The sequence below is a fragment of the Magnolia sinica genome, chromosome 14, assembly GCF_029962835.1.
Source record: "Magnolia sinica isolate HGM2019 chromosome 14, MsV1, whole genome shotgun sequence".
Lineage (NCBI taxonomy): Eukaryota > Viridiplantae > Streptophyta > Magnoliopsida > Magnoliales > Magnoliaceae > Magnolia > Magnolia sinica.
In genome coordinates, this window is record NC_080586.1 from 72,545,826 (window position 1) to 72,561,571 (window position 15,746).

At 38.2% G+C, this 15,746-nt stretch overlaps 1 protein-coding gene across 6 annotated transcripts in view; it reads left to right on the forward strand.

The window, feature by feature from the left end:
• LOC131226157 (uncharacterized) overlaps positions 1-15,746 on the forward strand; it is a 44,390-nt gene that overhangs the window by 17,951 nt on the left and 10,693 nt on the right. For 3 of the 6 annotated variants that reach the window (XR_009161658.1, XR_009161660.1, XR_009161659.1), the window contains exons 6-11: positions 8,524-8,575; positions 9,170-9,262; positions 9,356-9,424; positions 9,569-9,670; positions 10,447-10,515; positions 10,766-10,822. Coding sequence is in view for 2 of the 6 variants with exons in the window: in XM_058221875.1 (XP_058077858.1) it covers positions 8,524-8,575; positions 9,170-9,262; positions 9,356-9,424; positions 9,569-9,670; positions 10,447-10,515; positions 10,766-10,822; positions 15,368-15,452 (527 nt within the window). In the remaining 4 variants the exon portion in view is untranslated. Of the gene's footprint in view, positions 1-8,523; positions 8,576-9,169; positions 9,263-9,355; positions 9,425-9,568; positions 9,671-10,446; positions 10,516-10,765; positions 10,823-15,367; positions 15,453-15,746 lie in introns of all 6 variants that reach the window. The other 3 variants (XM_058221875.1, XM_058221874.1, XR_009161661.1) reach the window with 2 other exon arrangements.

Sequence of the window (15,746 nt, forward strand, 5' to 3'; positions counted from 1 at the left end):
TTTTCTTTCGGCTAACTAACAACCTAGGTCCTACATAAGAACCATGGATTTAGGCCACACAGGACAAGGTTCTACAAAAGAACCTAGGTGAGTTTGAACACAAACTCTTGTACTCCAACCTACACAAGGAAGGAGCACAACAATGGACTCTAAAAATGACAACTCACTTGTCTGATTGAGCCCCGCTTGTTGCGCCTCTTGAGTTGCTTGATCTCTGCTCTCCCGTGTTTCAATCAACTCCCCAATACTCCCCCGATCATGTTGCTACAACTTTGCCATTGCTTCAGCTCCATGATCAATCTCCTTGCATTTGATGCTTCTTCAAGATGACTAAGGTGATGGGAGTGGGTTGAATCTCCTACAACTAGTGGCTAGTTGTTTATCATAGGGGATTCAACGAGATAGGTCTCCTAGATGATTTGGACAAAGGTTTACCAAGATTGCTTAAGTCCAAGATCTAGAAAATGGATGAGTTTAAGTATATCTCAATGTTGAGGTTGGAATCCTCATTAAAGTTGTAATTTCAAAGGAGATGATTTAGAACTCAATGGAATAGAAGCAATGAATGAGGGATATGCATATGGAAACACCATACCTTCTATTGCTCCAAAAACCCATGAAAATGCCCAAGAACCGAATGCCCTTTATAAAAAGTTCGAGCTCCAATGGAAAAACGGGTAGAAAATGGCTCTATCGATGTCATCGAATGCCTTTGATGTCATCGAAGAAACCAAACAAATATGGTATTTTCTTGCTGGACAGATCTGGACCAGTTTTTGATGTCATCGAGAATTTCAGGGAGAAATCCAGTTTAATTGATGGACATTCCTGACTCTCGATCGATGTCATCGAACACCTATCGAATTCTGTTGCTTGGGCTTATCTTGCACACAACAGATTCGCACCTCTTCCAGCCTTGTTTATCATTTTTTTCTTAGTCTCCTAAGGCTAAGGGATGATCAATTGTTTATTCCTATTGGGTCAAGATCATCTAAAGGTGAGAGAGTTGTTTTGGGTCAGGGTTAAGGTCACCAAGGTCACCTGTTTACCTGTTCTTGCTGCCTTGATGCTTCCGCTTCGCTTGTGTCTTCGGTCTTCGCTTTCCAAAGGCTCAACTGACTTCACGACCATGGTATGCCAAATCGGTTACGTATCGGCCGTATCGGCCGATACGTAACGGTAACGGTGCGAACCGTTACCCGTTTCGGGGCCGAAACGGCCGATTCGATTTTTTGTACCCGTATCGGCCGATACGGGACCGATACGGGCGTAACGGGCCGTTACGGGCCCGAAACGGTAACTTTTTTTTTTTTTTTTTAAGCTCTGTTTTTGCTGTTTTTTTGAAACCTCTTGCTTCCAAACTGTTTCTAACTCCTTCTACTACTAATTTCGACCAACCTTAGCTAGGTATTTGATAGAAAAACACATTATATTATAGATTTTTTTGAATCAAAGCTCGGTGGGCCATTTTTCAGAAATTCGTCAAAAATAGGTATTTATACTTTTTTAATATATTTTGTTGTTTTAATCATGTCATATGATGTGTTAATCATAGTAGAACATGTTAATGTGCATTTTACCGATTTGGGGTGCCATTTAATAATTTTTTAATATTTTTTTCTATTTACGCATGAATTTTGGCCCCTTTTTTTAAAATTCGAAAAATCAGTTTTTAATGGTTGTTTTGCTGTTTTAATCATGCCATTTGATGTATTAATTATAGTAGAACATGTTAATGTGCATTTTACAGATTTCGGGTGCCATTTTATATTTTTTTAATATTTTTTTCTATTTACGCATTTATTTTGGCCCTTTTTTTGAAAATTCGAAAAACCATTTTTAAATGATTCTTTTACTATTTTAATGATGTCATATGATGTGTTAATCATAGTAGAACATGTTAATGTGCATTTTACAGATTTGGGGTTCCATTTTATATATTTTTTATATTTTTTTCTATTTACGCATTTATTTTGGCCCTTTTTTTGAAAATTCGAAAAATCATTTTTTAATGATTCTTTTGCTGTTTTAATGATGCCATATGATGTGTTAATCATAGTAGAACATGTTAATATGCATTTTACAGATTTGGGGTGCCATTTTATATTTTTTTTATATTTTTTTCTATTTACGCATTTATTTCGGCCCTTTTTTTGAAAATTCGAAAAATCATTTTTTAATGATTCTTTTGCTGTTTTAATGATGCCATATGATGTGTTAATCATAGTAGAATATGTTAATGTGCATTTTACATATTTGGGGTGCCATTTTATATTTTTTTTTATTTTTTTCTATTTACGCATTTATTTATGAACTTTTTTTTAAAATTAGAAAAATAATTTTTTAATGATTCTTTTGCTGTTTTAATGATGCCATATGATGTGTTAATCATAGTAGAACATGTTAATGTGCATTTTACATATTTGGGGTGCCATTTTATATTTTTTTTCTATTTACGCATGAATTTTGGCCCTCAAAAATAATTGCAAACACCTAAATGTAAGATATTTTCATATTACATTCATTCTAATATATCTATCATTGATAGTAGATAGTTAGAAAATTAAATATATGAAATTTGTAGTCAAATTCAGGTTATCTGGTTCATAAATTCATCAGACAGTCTGATACAACTTCTCACTAAAGAGTGGACCGTTACACCACCATAAACATGTTCCAATTTATAAATGAATGCATATTTGGAATGCTTAGAATATTCCGGATTTAATCCATATTTTTTCATATTTTTTTGGCAAAAAAAATTTTTGCGCCGTTACGGGCCGTTACGCCCCCGTATCCGTATCCGTTTTGGAGGTCACCGTTACGCCAACCAATACCGATACGGGACACCTTGTTCACGACACAACGACTCACGTGATTGACAAACTAGGGTGCATAAATGTGCATCAACAAAACCTACCTTCGATTTTTATTTATTTTATTTTATTTTATTATTTTTTTTTTATGGTCTCCTTGTAATGTGGTAGGTAAAATCCCCACTCTGACCAGTAGATGTGTAAACCTACATTGTGCCCATGGCAAAAAAGAAAAAAGGCTGACTCATGATTCAGGTGGGCCACACCAAAGGAAACATTTGGGAGAGAGATGCCCACCCTTGTCTAGCAAGCGTTTAGACATGGGATTGTAAATAATACTTTATCGTTATCTTGTGATAGCATGGCTATCGAGACACATTTACCAACTACCATCATTCTTTCGCGCCAATAGTGCAAGCACCACCAAAGGGCAAAGGCTTTCACGAACGAAGCCTTTTGCCAATAATTCAACTAGACAAAGGCGAGTTCTTCCAAAATGTGGGAGTTAATGCAATCGGGCCTTGTTTATGAGGGAATTGCAAAAGGTCCCAAGTGGGCCCACCTGATCACACCTCACATGTGTGGACCCTACTTGGCAACACATGTGGATCTTATAATCGTATGGTTGATAGAGTTAGTACTTCTATTGTTTTGCTTTATAATACATGATTAATAGTTCTGTTCTTTTGCTTGTGTGGTATATTAAACAATTAGAGATGATGAAAATATCCTACTTATGGTGTGAATTAATAATATCAATGGCATTTTTGTCCTTTCACTAGCTTTTGGGCATCTCTTTTGTTTTTAGCCTACAAAGGCTAATATTACACGTGATATAATTATGCTATTTGGAGATTAAAGGATACAATTTGTGCTTTGTACCTTTATTTGGGAGAAAAGATAAGTGTTGCAACTTGTCAGTAATCTCTCGTGTTGATGGAGGATTGTTGGAATGCTCCTTTCATTTGATCAAAGAGAGGATTGTTAAAATCGATCTAATTTGCATTTAACTACCCTTTCTTAATTGTCGGTCGGGTGTACTATTCAATGAAATGTCCATGGGTTGTTTCTTTAGACTGGGGGAATTTGAATGCTCGAGTATTCTAATACTCACTACCCTTACAATTATGGTGTTTTGAGGATGATGGGATAAAAAAATCCCATCTATTTAAATTCCCACCGAACATTGCAATGCTATAAAAAATGGGTCCCTTTGATTTCTAAAAAGATATCGAATTTCACTCCAATACCCACCAAGGATTCCCCAAATCTTGCCTTAGAGTTATTGGACCAAAGTTGTTTTTTTGAGAGGGGGTGGGCAATGACATTGTGGGGCCCACATAATGGAGGTTCTGAATCCATGATGGCATTGTTTGTGGTATGGTCAATATATACCGTCCATTTCCCTTACTATTGATTGGAGGGCTAGGAGCACCAATCTAAAGTGATTTTTTTAAGAGGAATGGGCAATCAAAGGTGGGCCCCATTTGATGGACGTCTAGATCAATGATTGGATCGTTTTTAGGATGTCCAATATAGGCCATTCATTTTATTAGGCATTGAGTTGATTTTAGTATCATCCAACCAAAGTGATTTCTCGAGAGGGTGGGCAATCAAGCAAGGGACCCACATGATGGATGTCATAGATTAATGATTGAAACGTATGTAGCATAATTGATATGGACCATCAATTTCCTAAGCAAACCAACATGGTGGATGTCTAGATCAATGATTGGACCATTTTTAGTATGACCGAAATGGACCGATCATTTTACTAGACATTGATTGGACCTTAGGATCATCCAACCAAAATGATTTTTTGAGAGGGTGAGCAATCAAGGGTGGGACCTACATGGTGAATGTCATAGAGTAATGATCAAAACATTTATAGCATGATCGATATGGGCCATCAATTTCCCTAGGCATTAATTAGAAGATTGGGATCATTCTACCAAAATGATTTCTGAGAGAGGTGGGTAATCAAGGGTGGGAACCACATTATGGATGGTCTAGATCAATGATCAGACCATATGTAGTATGATCAATATGGACTGTTCATTTTCCTAGGCATTGATTGGAGATTATGATCATCCAACCAAACTGATTTTTGAGAGGGATGGGCAATCAAGGGCGGGAATCACATGATGGATGTCATAGATCAATCATTGGAACTTCCATAGCATGATCAATATGGAATATCAATTTCCCGAGGCATTAATCCAAAGTGATTTTTTGAGAGGGGTGGGGAGTTAAGGTTGGGACCCACATGATGGATGTCTAGACCAATGATTGGACCATTTTAGTATGATTAATATGGATCCTTCCATGTTCACATTGATTGGAGGTTAGGATCATTTGAATTGATTGGGACTCACATTTTGGATATCAAAGATTAATTATAGGAACATTTGTAGCATGATCAATATGGACCATCAATTTTCCTAGGCATGATTAGAAGATTAGTATCAGTCAACCAAGGTGATTTTTTGAGAGGGGTGGGCAATTAAGGGTGGGACCACATGCTGGATAGTCTAGATCAATGATAAGACCATTGTATTATGATTAGTGTGTTTTCAGTAATGCTCATAGCATGGCTAAAACCCCATGCAACGTATGCATGTAGCGCATTTCCCCAGTAGCGTATGCTACAGGTCATGTAGCGTAATGTGTAGCGCAGGTAGCGTATGCCACGTGAAATTTCCTTTTTAAAATTGTTTCTTCTATCTAAGTTCAACACCTATTTGAAAATGGTGGTGACTCATTCCCATCATACGTGGCACTACATTAGATCAATCTGGACCATCCAAACTATGGTCAATATTGTGGATAGAGCATATCTCTATTATCACACCATATAACATTTTTAGCCATTTGTATTTGCCCATGAAAATGTATGATTGAGGAGTTTTTCTTTGTTTTGAATGGTGTCAAACTCACACAAACATAACATGACAATAAAACTCATCCTTTGAAAGAGGGGTTTTCATTTCAAAACCTTACATCTGGCATTGACTCTTCCCCCTTAAAAATTCGTCCACTCGATTCTCCCAGCCCACTCAACCATGAGGGAAATTTTTTTAGGGGTTTGATCGGACCTGTGAGAGGATTATGTGGCTAGAATTTTACTAGCGGTGAACCCCAACAAAGGAGAAATCAGAATTCCCCCATTTCACGTCCGTATGACTGTGGAGCTTGAGATTTGCGATTTTGCTTGATTTGGAAGAGAAGTAAAGATACATTTCTAACTCTTAACCTCAAGTAATCAAATTTTATTTTATTTTGATTGATTTAGAGTATATATTGTCTTTTTTTCTTTTTCTTTTTTCCACTTTGTGATGTTGTTTTGTCTTTCCATTTTTTCCTCTTTGGGATGCCAGTTCTATGTTACGTTGTAGAATAAGCTTGTTTTATAAACATTTGTCGTGTGCAGCCTACTTTGGTGTGTGTGTGACATCGCATCCAACTTGTATGGCCTAGTTGCGGACCTATGTGTGCCACCTATTTTTTTCTTTTTGTTTTTGCTCTTTATATATATATATATATTATTTATCATATTTTCCTATTATTTTAATTTAAAATATTAAGTATCGTGTAGCTCAAGCTACACGCTATGGAGGGGTAAGGCTACACTACACTATTTAAAACACTAATGATGATTAATATGGACTATCCATTTCCTTACGAATTGAACGGACGGTTAGGATCATCTAATGGAGCAATTTTTTTGTGAGGGATGGGCAATAAAAAAGGGTGGGACCCACATAATGGACACTCTAGGTAAATGGCCGGATCATTTGCAATATGATCAATTTGGATCGTCCATTTCCTTAACCATTGAATGGGCAGTTAATCATTCGAGAAAAAAGTGATTTTTGACAATGATGGGTAATCAAAGGTGGATGATGGATAGTCTAGATCAATCATCAGACCATTTGTAGTTTGATCGATATGGGTGCACATTTCACTAACGATTGAATTGAATATTAGGATCTTCCAACAAAAGTGATTTTTTACAGTGTGGGTGATGAAGGGTGAGAACCACATGATGGACGGTCCAGATCAATGATCTAACCACGGTATAATCAATATGGGCCTTTCATTTCCCTAACCATTGTGGATCATACTTGTAAATTTGCTCAATTGGGCAACATCCAATCCACTTGTCGATTTGATCGCATGATATACAATTTATATATGAGAGTGTAGTTGATCAAGTGATAGAGTGGGCAAAACTTTGTTAATTTAATTTGAACACTTAATAAACAATACACCACACACAATTCCAAACTTGTAAGCCAACCGAACATGGGCATTATAGTTTCCAAGGAGCACAATGCCTCCTACAAGAGGTTGCTCAGACAAAGAAATTATAATTCGTAGCAATTACAATAACCAGGCATTGCAATACTTGGCAATTGAAATATTCAAGGTATCCAAATGCCCCCAGTCCAAACAAGGTATTCTGTAATGGTAACGGTGGCTGTAATAGCTACCACTGTTACCTTTACAATACAGGGTGTAATGGCCATTACGGGGGCTGTAACAGTTGTTACGGTTTCTTTTTTTATTGAAAAAAAACTCAAAAAACCTATATCGACCCTGTAACAGACTGTTACGGGGCCATTACAGCCTTTACAGGGGGCATGATGGGCCGTTACGGGGAATGTAACGGCCTTTACAGGTCATTTTTTCTGTAACGGACATTATGGACTTTACAACCCCATAACGTGTAACGGTTGCCACCGTTACCTTTATGTAACAGCCTTTATGGCCTCATAACGGCCTTTACGGTATACCAAGAGTCCAAATGACCCCTATGAGTTTGTTTTTGTTGATAAACATTGAAATTTTTTCATACTAGTTGTTCAACTTCCCCCACTTTCTTGTAGGAGATGAATTTTTGTAGCACTGAAAAGACGTTGAGATCAGAAGCCCAGGACAGATGATACCTCATATGCCATCTAAAGTATGATGTGCCTTCTAACATAAGGTTAAGCAAATGGTACGAGTTCCAGATTTTTGTGGTCAGTTCATCCTCGCAATTTGATGAAGAGTCTTGCACTCACATTTAAAAGTGTAGTTAAGCAATTTGCTAGATGAACCCAAGTCCTACTCTTATAACTTCAGTTCTAGTTGTTTGTTTGGGGTATAGCTGAATGCAAAATGCAGACTGCAAAAGGTAGAAGAGGGAAGGGAGCTCTGGAGATTGTTGAGACTGATATTGAGATGCTGTGCATTCTGAATTTCCTATGAATTGCAATAGCTATACTTCTTATTTTTCTAGTTTTAATCCATGCATAATGCAATACCTGGTAATTGCAGTAGCTTACTTCTTATTCTTTGGGTCATTTGGTTAGAAAGGAATAGTCTTTGTTTTGATAACAAGAAAGATTCTATCAGTGGGATCCTTTGTAAAATTTTTCAGTTTATCAAGGACTGGGCTCCTTTATTTCCTCTGGGTTCGGTCTTGAGGTTCAGGGGCTTTTTTGTTTCTACTTTCTTTTAGTTTTTTGTAGTTAGCTTTGTCTCTCATTCTTTGGATTTGCCTTTCAATAATATTCATCTTTCAAAAAAAAAATAAAAATCCATTACACATGTTCATGTGCATCTTGGTTTGTAGATAGATCTTACTTTCTATATTCTTTGCCTTGTGAACAGTTAACTTCATTCTCTGTACCTTACCATCAGTTCAATTTGTTGTGATTAGATGGTTCACTCGAAGTGGTTGGAGAAGAACAAAGGAGGACATCATTATGGAGGTATTATTTTTTCTCTTGCTGGTGTGAAACTAGTCCTTCCAAATTTCTTAGCTAAGATGATTCATGTACTTGAAATTTTCACCTTTTGTATGCTTTTTCTTTGCTAAGATAATTTATCTACTTGGATTTTTTTCATGCTTTAGATATATTATCAATAGTGTAGAAGTAAATGCATCAAAGAGCTTACGCGTTGAGAGATTTTGGCTTTGTTGTTCATGTGAATGGGATTTGTGTTTGGTTCATGCAGCCGCTCATAGCTTGTAATTTTTTTTTATATATATTTTGTTTTCTTTTATATCAAGGTATTCAACTGTAATTACTGCTATGATACAGGCTGTAATGGCCGTTACGCCCCCGGCCCCACCACCCCCCTTTTTTTTGAAAAAAATTTGTATCGGCCCCGTAACGGCCATTACAGGCCACTTTTTCTGTAATGGCCATTATGGCCCCCGTAACAGTTGCCACCACATACATGGGATGTAGCCGACGATTTCTCATTTCTCTACATGCATTTGTGGTGTGTGTATGCGTATTGCTATACTATGATTTGTGTGTGTGTATCAGTAACATTTTATTTTGTTTCCTTTCTCACAGCTCAAGAATGCTTACGCAATTGCCAAATTAAGGAAAAAATCTGGGTATTCAAAACACAAGTTCTATGAAGAGGCAGTGCAATTATACAAGGAGGTGTGCACCTTTTGTTAATCATTCTACCTTTAATGATAAGATTTAATGCATTTAATAGTAATACCATCTAATTCTGCCTTGTTTTTTTTCCAGATAAACATTCTCATGGCAAACGGGGATAAGACAGCATTAAGGAAAGCAGTTACAGAGAATATGTACTCTGTAAGTTGTTTTATAACTGGATTTTTTGTCTCTTTAATTTTCATCAATTCCCGTCCTGTCTTGCTTACGTTTCATGAATAAATTCAGTATTCAATGGCAGCTATTTGATGTTTATGTTGTAATATTTTGGTTCGATACTTGTAGGCCCTCAAGAACGAAATCAAACAAAGACAATCTGTATGGAGTTCTGTTTACTGGGAATTGGTTGAGCCGATTGTTAAAATACGAACATTGCGAGCTCGAATGGTAAGTGGGAGATTTGGGTCTTTTGATGATTGAATTGCATTCCGTGGACAAATAGTAGTAGTACTCCAGTGTCATAGGAAGCATTATGTTGAAAATGAAACATAGGTGTAGGCTACTGAGTAACCAGAGATTTTTTTTTTTTTTTGAAGAGCAACCAAACATGATAAATGTTTTGGCAGAGAACTCTCTCTCACATCATCAAGGTCGATGGGACATGCTTTATTGTTTCTTTTCTTTTTTGATAGTTAACTGAAACTCCATTATGTTAGTAATATCAAACTAAGTAGGAAGGATCCCTGATACAAGAACCAGTCTTAAAACGCACCTGGATTGTGTCACCTCTTTCATTCTTGTGTTGTCCATTTCCACCAAGCAAGGTTTTGGAGGCCATATTGGCCTGGCTTGAAACCGAAATGATACAGGGCTTCCCAATAAGCCTTTGCTGGCCCTTGGGCTCTTGTATCTCCCTCTTTTGTTTTAATGAAGTCTCAGTTATTCGTTAAAAAAAACTTATTTGTTAACTCCAGCCAGTTGGATATTAGCATTCCTCCTATGTGTGTGTCTATATATTTAGACACATGTGAGAAACGCTTTATAGTGCTCCTAGTTGCATTGTTCCCTTCCATGACTAAGCTTCTGTAGATGACGATTATCATGCACATCCCTTTCCCAATAAGCTTCACTTCTGCCTCATTGGCATTTCATAACTGGCTAGTAAGGAGAATGTTACTTGATTCATCCTTTGTCATCTCTAAGACGTGCTTTGTGTTTTGCAGATTGGGATTGATAAAAATGACCTCAATAAAGCATTCATACAGCTTACGATAGAGTTCCTAGCTAAGCAGGTTCGATGATTGCACTTGAATTTTCTATGCTTGTCTCTATCCCGAACAGTTATTTCTAAGCTAGTGTTTTGGAACTCTGCATATCTGATTTACAGCCACATAATTTAATTGTTGTATATGGTATTTACATGTGCTTGCCTTGTCCTTACGAAAACATCGTTTTGAAAAGAAAAAAAAACGGTGCTAGATTTTTATCATTTGTCACATCTTATGAGAGCTCATCACAATTATTACGTCCATGATGTTGCAGAAGTTTGAGGCATATGATTCGAAAGGTAAAGTTGTCTCTGGAGATAAAACAAAGGAGGTATGAGGCCTTAATTATTCTATGAATGGTTCCTCTATGCTTGTTCTAGCTCTATATTTTATTCTTCGTTTTATGTTCACAAGAAACAAATTTAGCTGCACCATGACCTCTGCAAAACTGAGGACGATATGTATTGCCTTCAGTTTTACGAGGCCAGAAATCAGTCATTTTTGTTTCCTCTGAAATTTGGCTTAAAGATAAGGGAGAAATAATGCTCGACCCTAATGATGTAATTTGATACATCGTTATCATCATCTTAACCTTTCTCCCAATTAATTGGGGTTGCCTTTTAAAGGTAGATTGGCCGAAGTTTTATGACTGCCAGACATCAACCTTCCTCTTTTACCTGGTTTCTAGAATCGACCATGGTTCCTAATCATTTTCTTGGACCTTATTTTGTTCTACACCTATAGATCATAATCTTTTTGAATGACCTGATTCTCATTCTAATTTCTTTAGGAGCCCCCTCGAAGTGCCAAACAAATTCCGTTGTCAACAGCTGACCTTTTTAACACCACCCACATTATTTCGTCTAACTATTGAAATGGCCCTATTCTTTTTTTTTTTTTTTGAAGAGCTATGAATGGTGATTTTTATTAATATATGGTCCAGCAACTAGCCAGCCAGAAACAAATAACAGAAGATTAAAGATACAAAATAGAGTGAGCTACATTCATGTCAATATGAAGTATAACCACAGCCCATTCTATGATGTCTCTCTCAATCTTCCAAAACTTCTGCTCCCACAACTTGGAGATATTGTCAAAGCAACGAGCATTGTGCTCTCCCCATATATTCCACGGGCATGCTAGCAGGCTCAACCTCCAAAGGGATAGCCTGTCCTTTGAGAGATGCACTTCCTGCTACACCCATAATAGTTGCTGCACTGACTTAGGGCTGCACCATTGCACTTCGAAAGCTCCCAATATCTGGGCCCAAATCTGACTTGTATAGGGATAGTGCATTAGAAGGTGATCTACCGGTTCGGCGTCATGCATGCAAAGGAGGCATATGTTGGGGAGGTACATTCCTCTCTTTTGAAGATTGTCCAAGGTTAGGATTTGTTTCCTTCCCGCCAACCATGTGAACGCTGCAATTTTAGAGGGAGCTCCATGAAGCCAGAAATCAATTGTGATCGGATTATTTGCCGCATTTCGAGAGGGGCGAGTTGTTGGAACATTTATTTGTTATGTAGGGGTTTGGCTGTAAATATGCAAACTAGTCTTATGTGTAATTTTATATTTATTAGGGGGTTATGATGTAATTTGTAAACAGGGGAAACCCTATATATAAACAGAATAAGAAAAAGAGGAGGCTCACGTTTTTTGAGCTCTCTCAACTTTTCCTTCTCTCTCATCTCTCTCTGTAACCTCTACAAAAGCTACTTGGTATCAGAGATTTGTTCGATCAGTTCTACGTGAGATTGAGGCTCTATACACAAGGAGCGTCGAAACCCGAAGGATTTCTGACGTAGGGGGCTGCTGACATTAGCCGTACAACCCCGTACGGATCGATTTGGGTCGAGATCCACACCACCAGGTGTGGCTACACATGAGAGGAATTATGGGCATTTATTTTCATAATTTTCTGGATTTGGTTGCTATTTATTATTATTATTATTATTTTTTTTTTAATGGATTTTACCTTCTTATTTTTCCCTTCCCCCCCTTAAAAACAGCTCTAAATCGTCAATTTCTCGGATTTCTTCTAAATCAATGGTTTTTAATCCTTAGGATCCACTCATTATGGACCATTTTTTGATGATCTATCAAGGAATGCTGCCCTTGTGCATATTCGCGACGTTTTTATGCATTTTTCTAAGCAAAAAGGTGGGCCGGTAGGACCCTTTTTTTTTAGGTCCAACATACACTGGATCTATGTGTATCTACCTATTGCTAGTTTTGCTCATACTACTTCAGTTTCTGATCTTTGTCCACTCTTCTTCACATATCCATAGAATCCAAGTCATCTGGATATAGCTCAGAGGGCCCCCTCTCAATTACCTCCACAAAATTTAATGGGAACAATTTTCTTTTGTGGTCTCGAGATGTCCGCATGTATGTTATTGGCAGGTAGTAACTTGGATTTCTTACTGGCACATCCAAGGGGTCGTCTACTTATCAGTCTGGTGATTCGTCACAATTGTCACAAATTGACGCATGAGATTCCTCAAATGCTATTGTTATATGTTAGATCCTCAACTCTATGGAACTGGGTATTGCCTCTTCCTATTTTTTCTATGATTCTGCTGTCAATCTGTAGAAATCCCTTAATGAGACATATGGGACCATATTTAACAAGCCTCGTATTTTTCAGTTGACCACTAAACTCTATTCTCTCACCTAAGAGAATTTGTTAGTTACTGAATATTTTGGTGCACTAAAGAGTCGTTGGGAAGAATTGAGTCATGTGCAACCCTTGAGTGAGCTTCCAAATAGCCGCAATGCAGAGATTGTGAGGATATGATGCAGGACATGAAATTCAATTATGATGTGCGAGATTTTTAGGCTTTAGATCACACTAGTTCAAAAACAATTACACAAAATTCCACATCTCACACAAAAGTTCAAACACTCAATCAAGGGGAATCTTATGCTGATCTAGGCCTACACATGCTAGAGCTGGATCAATTAAAATTATAGACCAAACAATAATCAAAGGAGGGTAAATTCATCCACACATGCAAAGAAATAATTCCCCAATCCAAGGGGTTCACAGATTTCAATTCGGGGAACCCTAAGGTTGAAGACAGGGCGTAAAATTGGAGATTTGAATAATTTAAGGTTAGGGTTAGGGATTTGGGGTGAAAGAGGGGTGAAAGAGAGGAGAGAGACAAACCAGAGAAGTACTGTATGTGTGGACAGCAACAATGGCCCAGACGCACGTGTGTGATCCCGGCTGCACATGTGTGGGGCCCACTATTAAGAAAAAGGCCACCTTGGCCCTAATCGGCCAAGGATGGACTCCAAAACCCCTAAATCTCAGCTCGATCCGATCTACGGTTTGTGCGTGGTGCTCTGTCGAAGTTTTAGCCATCCTGTAGGGCCAGATTCTTGAAGTCTGCTATAGATGGAGAAACACCTGCAAATATTGATGGATTTGCAGATGGAATGCTTGTAGGAGAAGAGAAATATGGATGGGAGGTGGGGGCGAATCGAGATAGGTGTGGCTTCGCACCACGGTAGTCAGCCCTTCGAGGAAGGGAGGGTTTCATACTCAATTGAAACTCCACAACTTAGAAATTTAGAACCAAAAAACACAACAATTTTATTAATCTTCATTGAGGAAAAAAAATACTATAAGGGGTGCCTATTTATAATAAAACCTTATACCCCAAAACTCGCGCCATGTGCACAACCTATTACTTAGAAACGAAGTAATAAAAAATAACAACTAATCAAAACAATCTAAACTGTCTATGATATTCCTAATAACAATAATAAGCAAAACCCAAAGTACTAGATCAATTAGAATAGTGGGCCATGATCATGAGAACCGATGATGGGATTCACATGACTATCGGGTTCGTTCTAACGAACCAAAACGCAGTCCTCCAACTAAGAGGCCCTCCCTGGACGTTGTCATCGATCCAGATCAATGGTGGGGCCCTCCTCCTTGCGTACGTGCGTAGGGGGGCATCCGTATGCGCGTGATGTCCCAATCAGGATACAAGAAGATGAAGCACTTTCCTATTTTTATTTTTTTTTTGCTAGATTGAATAGTGAATATGAGACCCTCCGGACCCAACTTGTTGTTACAACTCCATTTCCTTCTCTTTGGGCAGCATATTCCATTGTTCATACTGAGGAGGCCCGCAGGCGGGTCATGTTAGCACCCCGCTGCTACTCAGGAAAGGACTGCATTTACCTCCACCATTGTCCCATTTGGTGACCGAAGTGGTAGTTCAGATCCTCGAGAAGGTTTTATTAGAGGACAAGGCCGTAGTCATGGCAGGTTTATGTGCACCTTCTGTAATCAGTTCGGACACACTCGAGATCGGTGCTTCAAATTACATGGACGTCCTACTGCTCATGTTGCTACTTCTGATGAGATCGGGACCATATACGACTCTTCTGGTGGTCGTCCTCTTGACATCTTTTGTCTCCGATCAGTTGGATCAATTACCATGACTAGAGCCAATGTTATTGATCTTCAGCGCCTTCAGATGCTTCATACCCAGTTCGTGCCTCCTGCCTCTTCTGCTTCACAACCATCTGCCTCCTCCTTAATTGCGACCATAGATACTACACTCCATGACTCTTCCACTCCTGCAACTTGGATTATTGATTCGGGGGCATCAGATCATATGACTGGTGAGCACACTTGTCTCATTCCATCTAGTTCTTCTACTTGTAGCCGTCTAGTCTGTCTAACTGATGAGACTTCTGCTCCTGTAGAATCCATTGGCTCTGTCTCTTTTTGTCTTAATCTCACCTTGTCCAATGTTATCTATGTTCCTAAATTTCGTGTAAATTTGATCTCTATTCATAGCCTTACAAAAGTCCCAACCGTGTGATTTTCTTCACTTCTCATTGCATCTTTCAGGAGTTGAATCCGAAGAGGACTATTGGTGTGGGCCATGAGTGCGGTGGTCTCTACTTTCTGCATCAAGGGGAGCTGTCTGCTAGGGGTGATGCTTCATCGAGTTCTTTTACTTGCGCTTCTCATTGTTTTGAGTCGAGTTAGAGTCGATTGCCTTATGGCATGCACGACTTGGTCACATTCTTTCAAGAGTTTCCAATTTTTCTTCCTAAGTTTAATAAGTTGAATAGTGTTTCTTTCCAATGTGAAACGCGTCCGTTTAGCAAGCATGTTCGAACCTCATTTCCTGCACTTTCACATCGTTCTAATAAAAAGTTTACTTTAATACATTATGATATTTGGGGTCCTAGCCCTGTTACTTCGATTGATGGTTTTTCATACT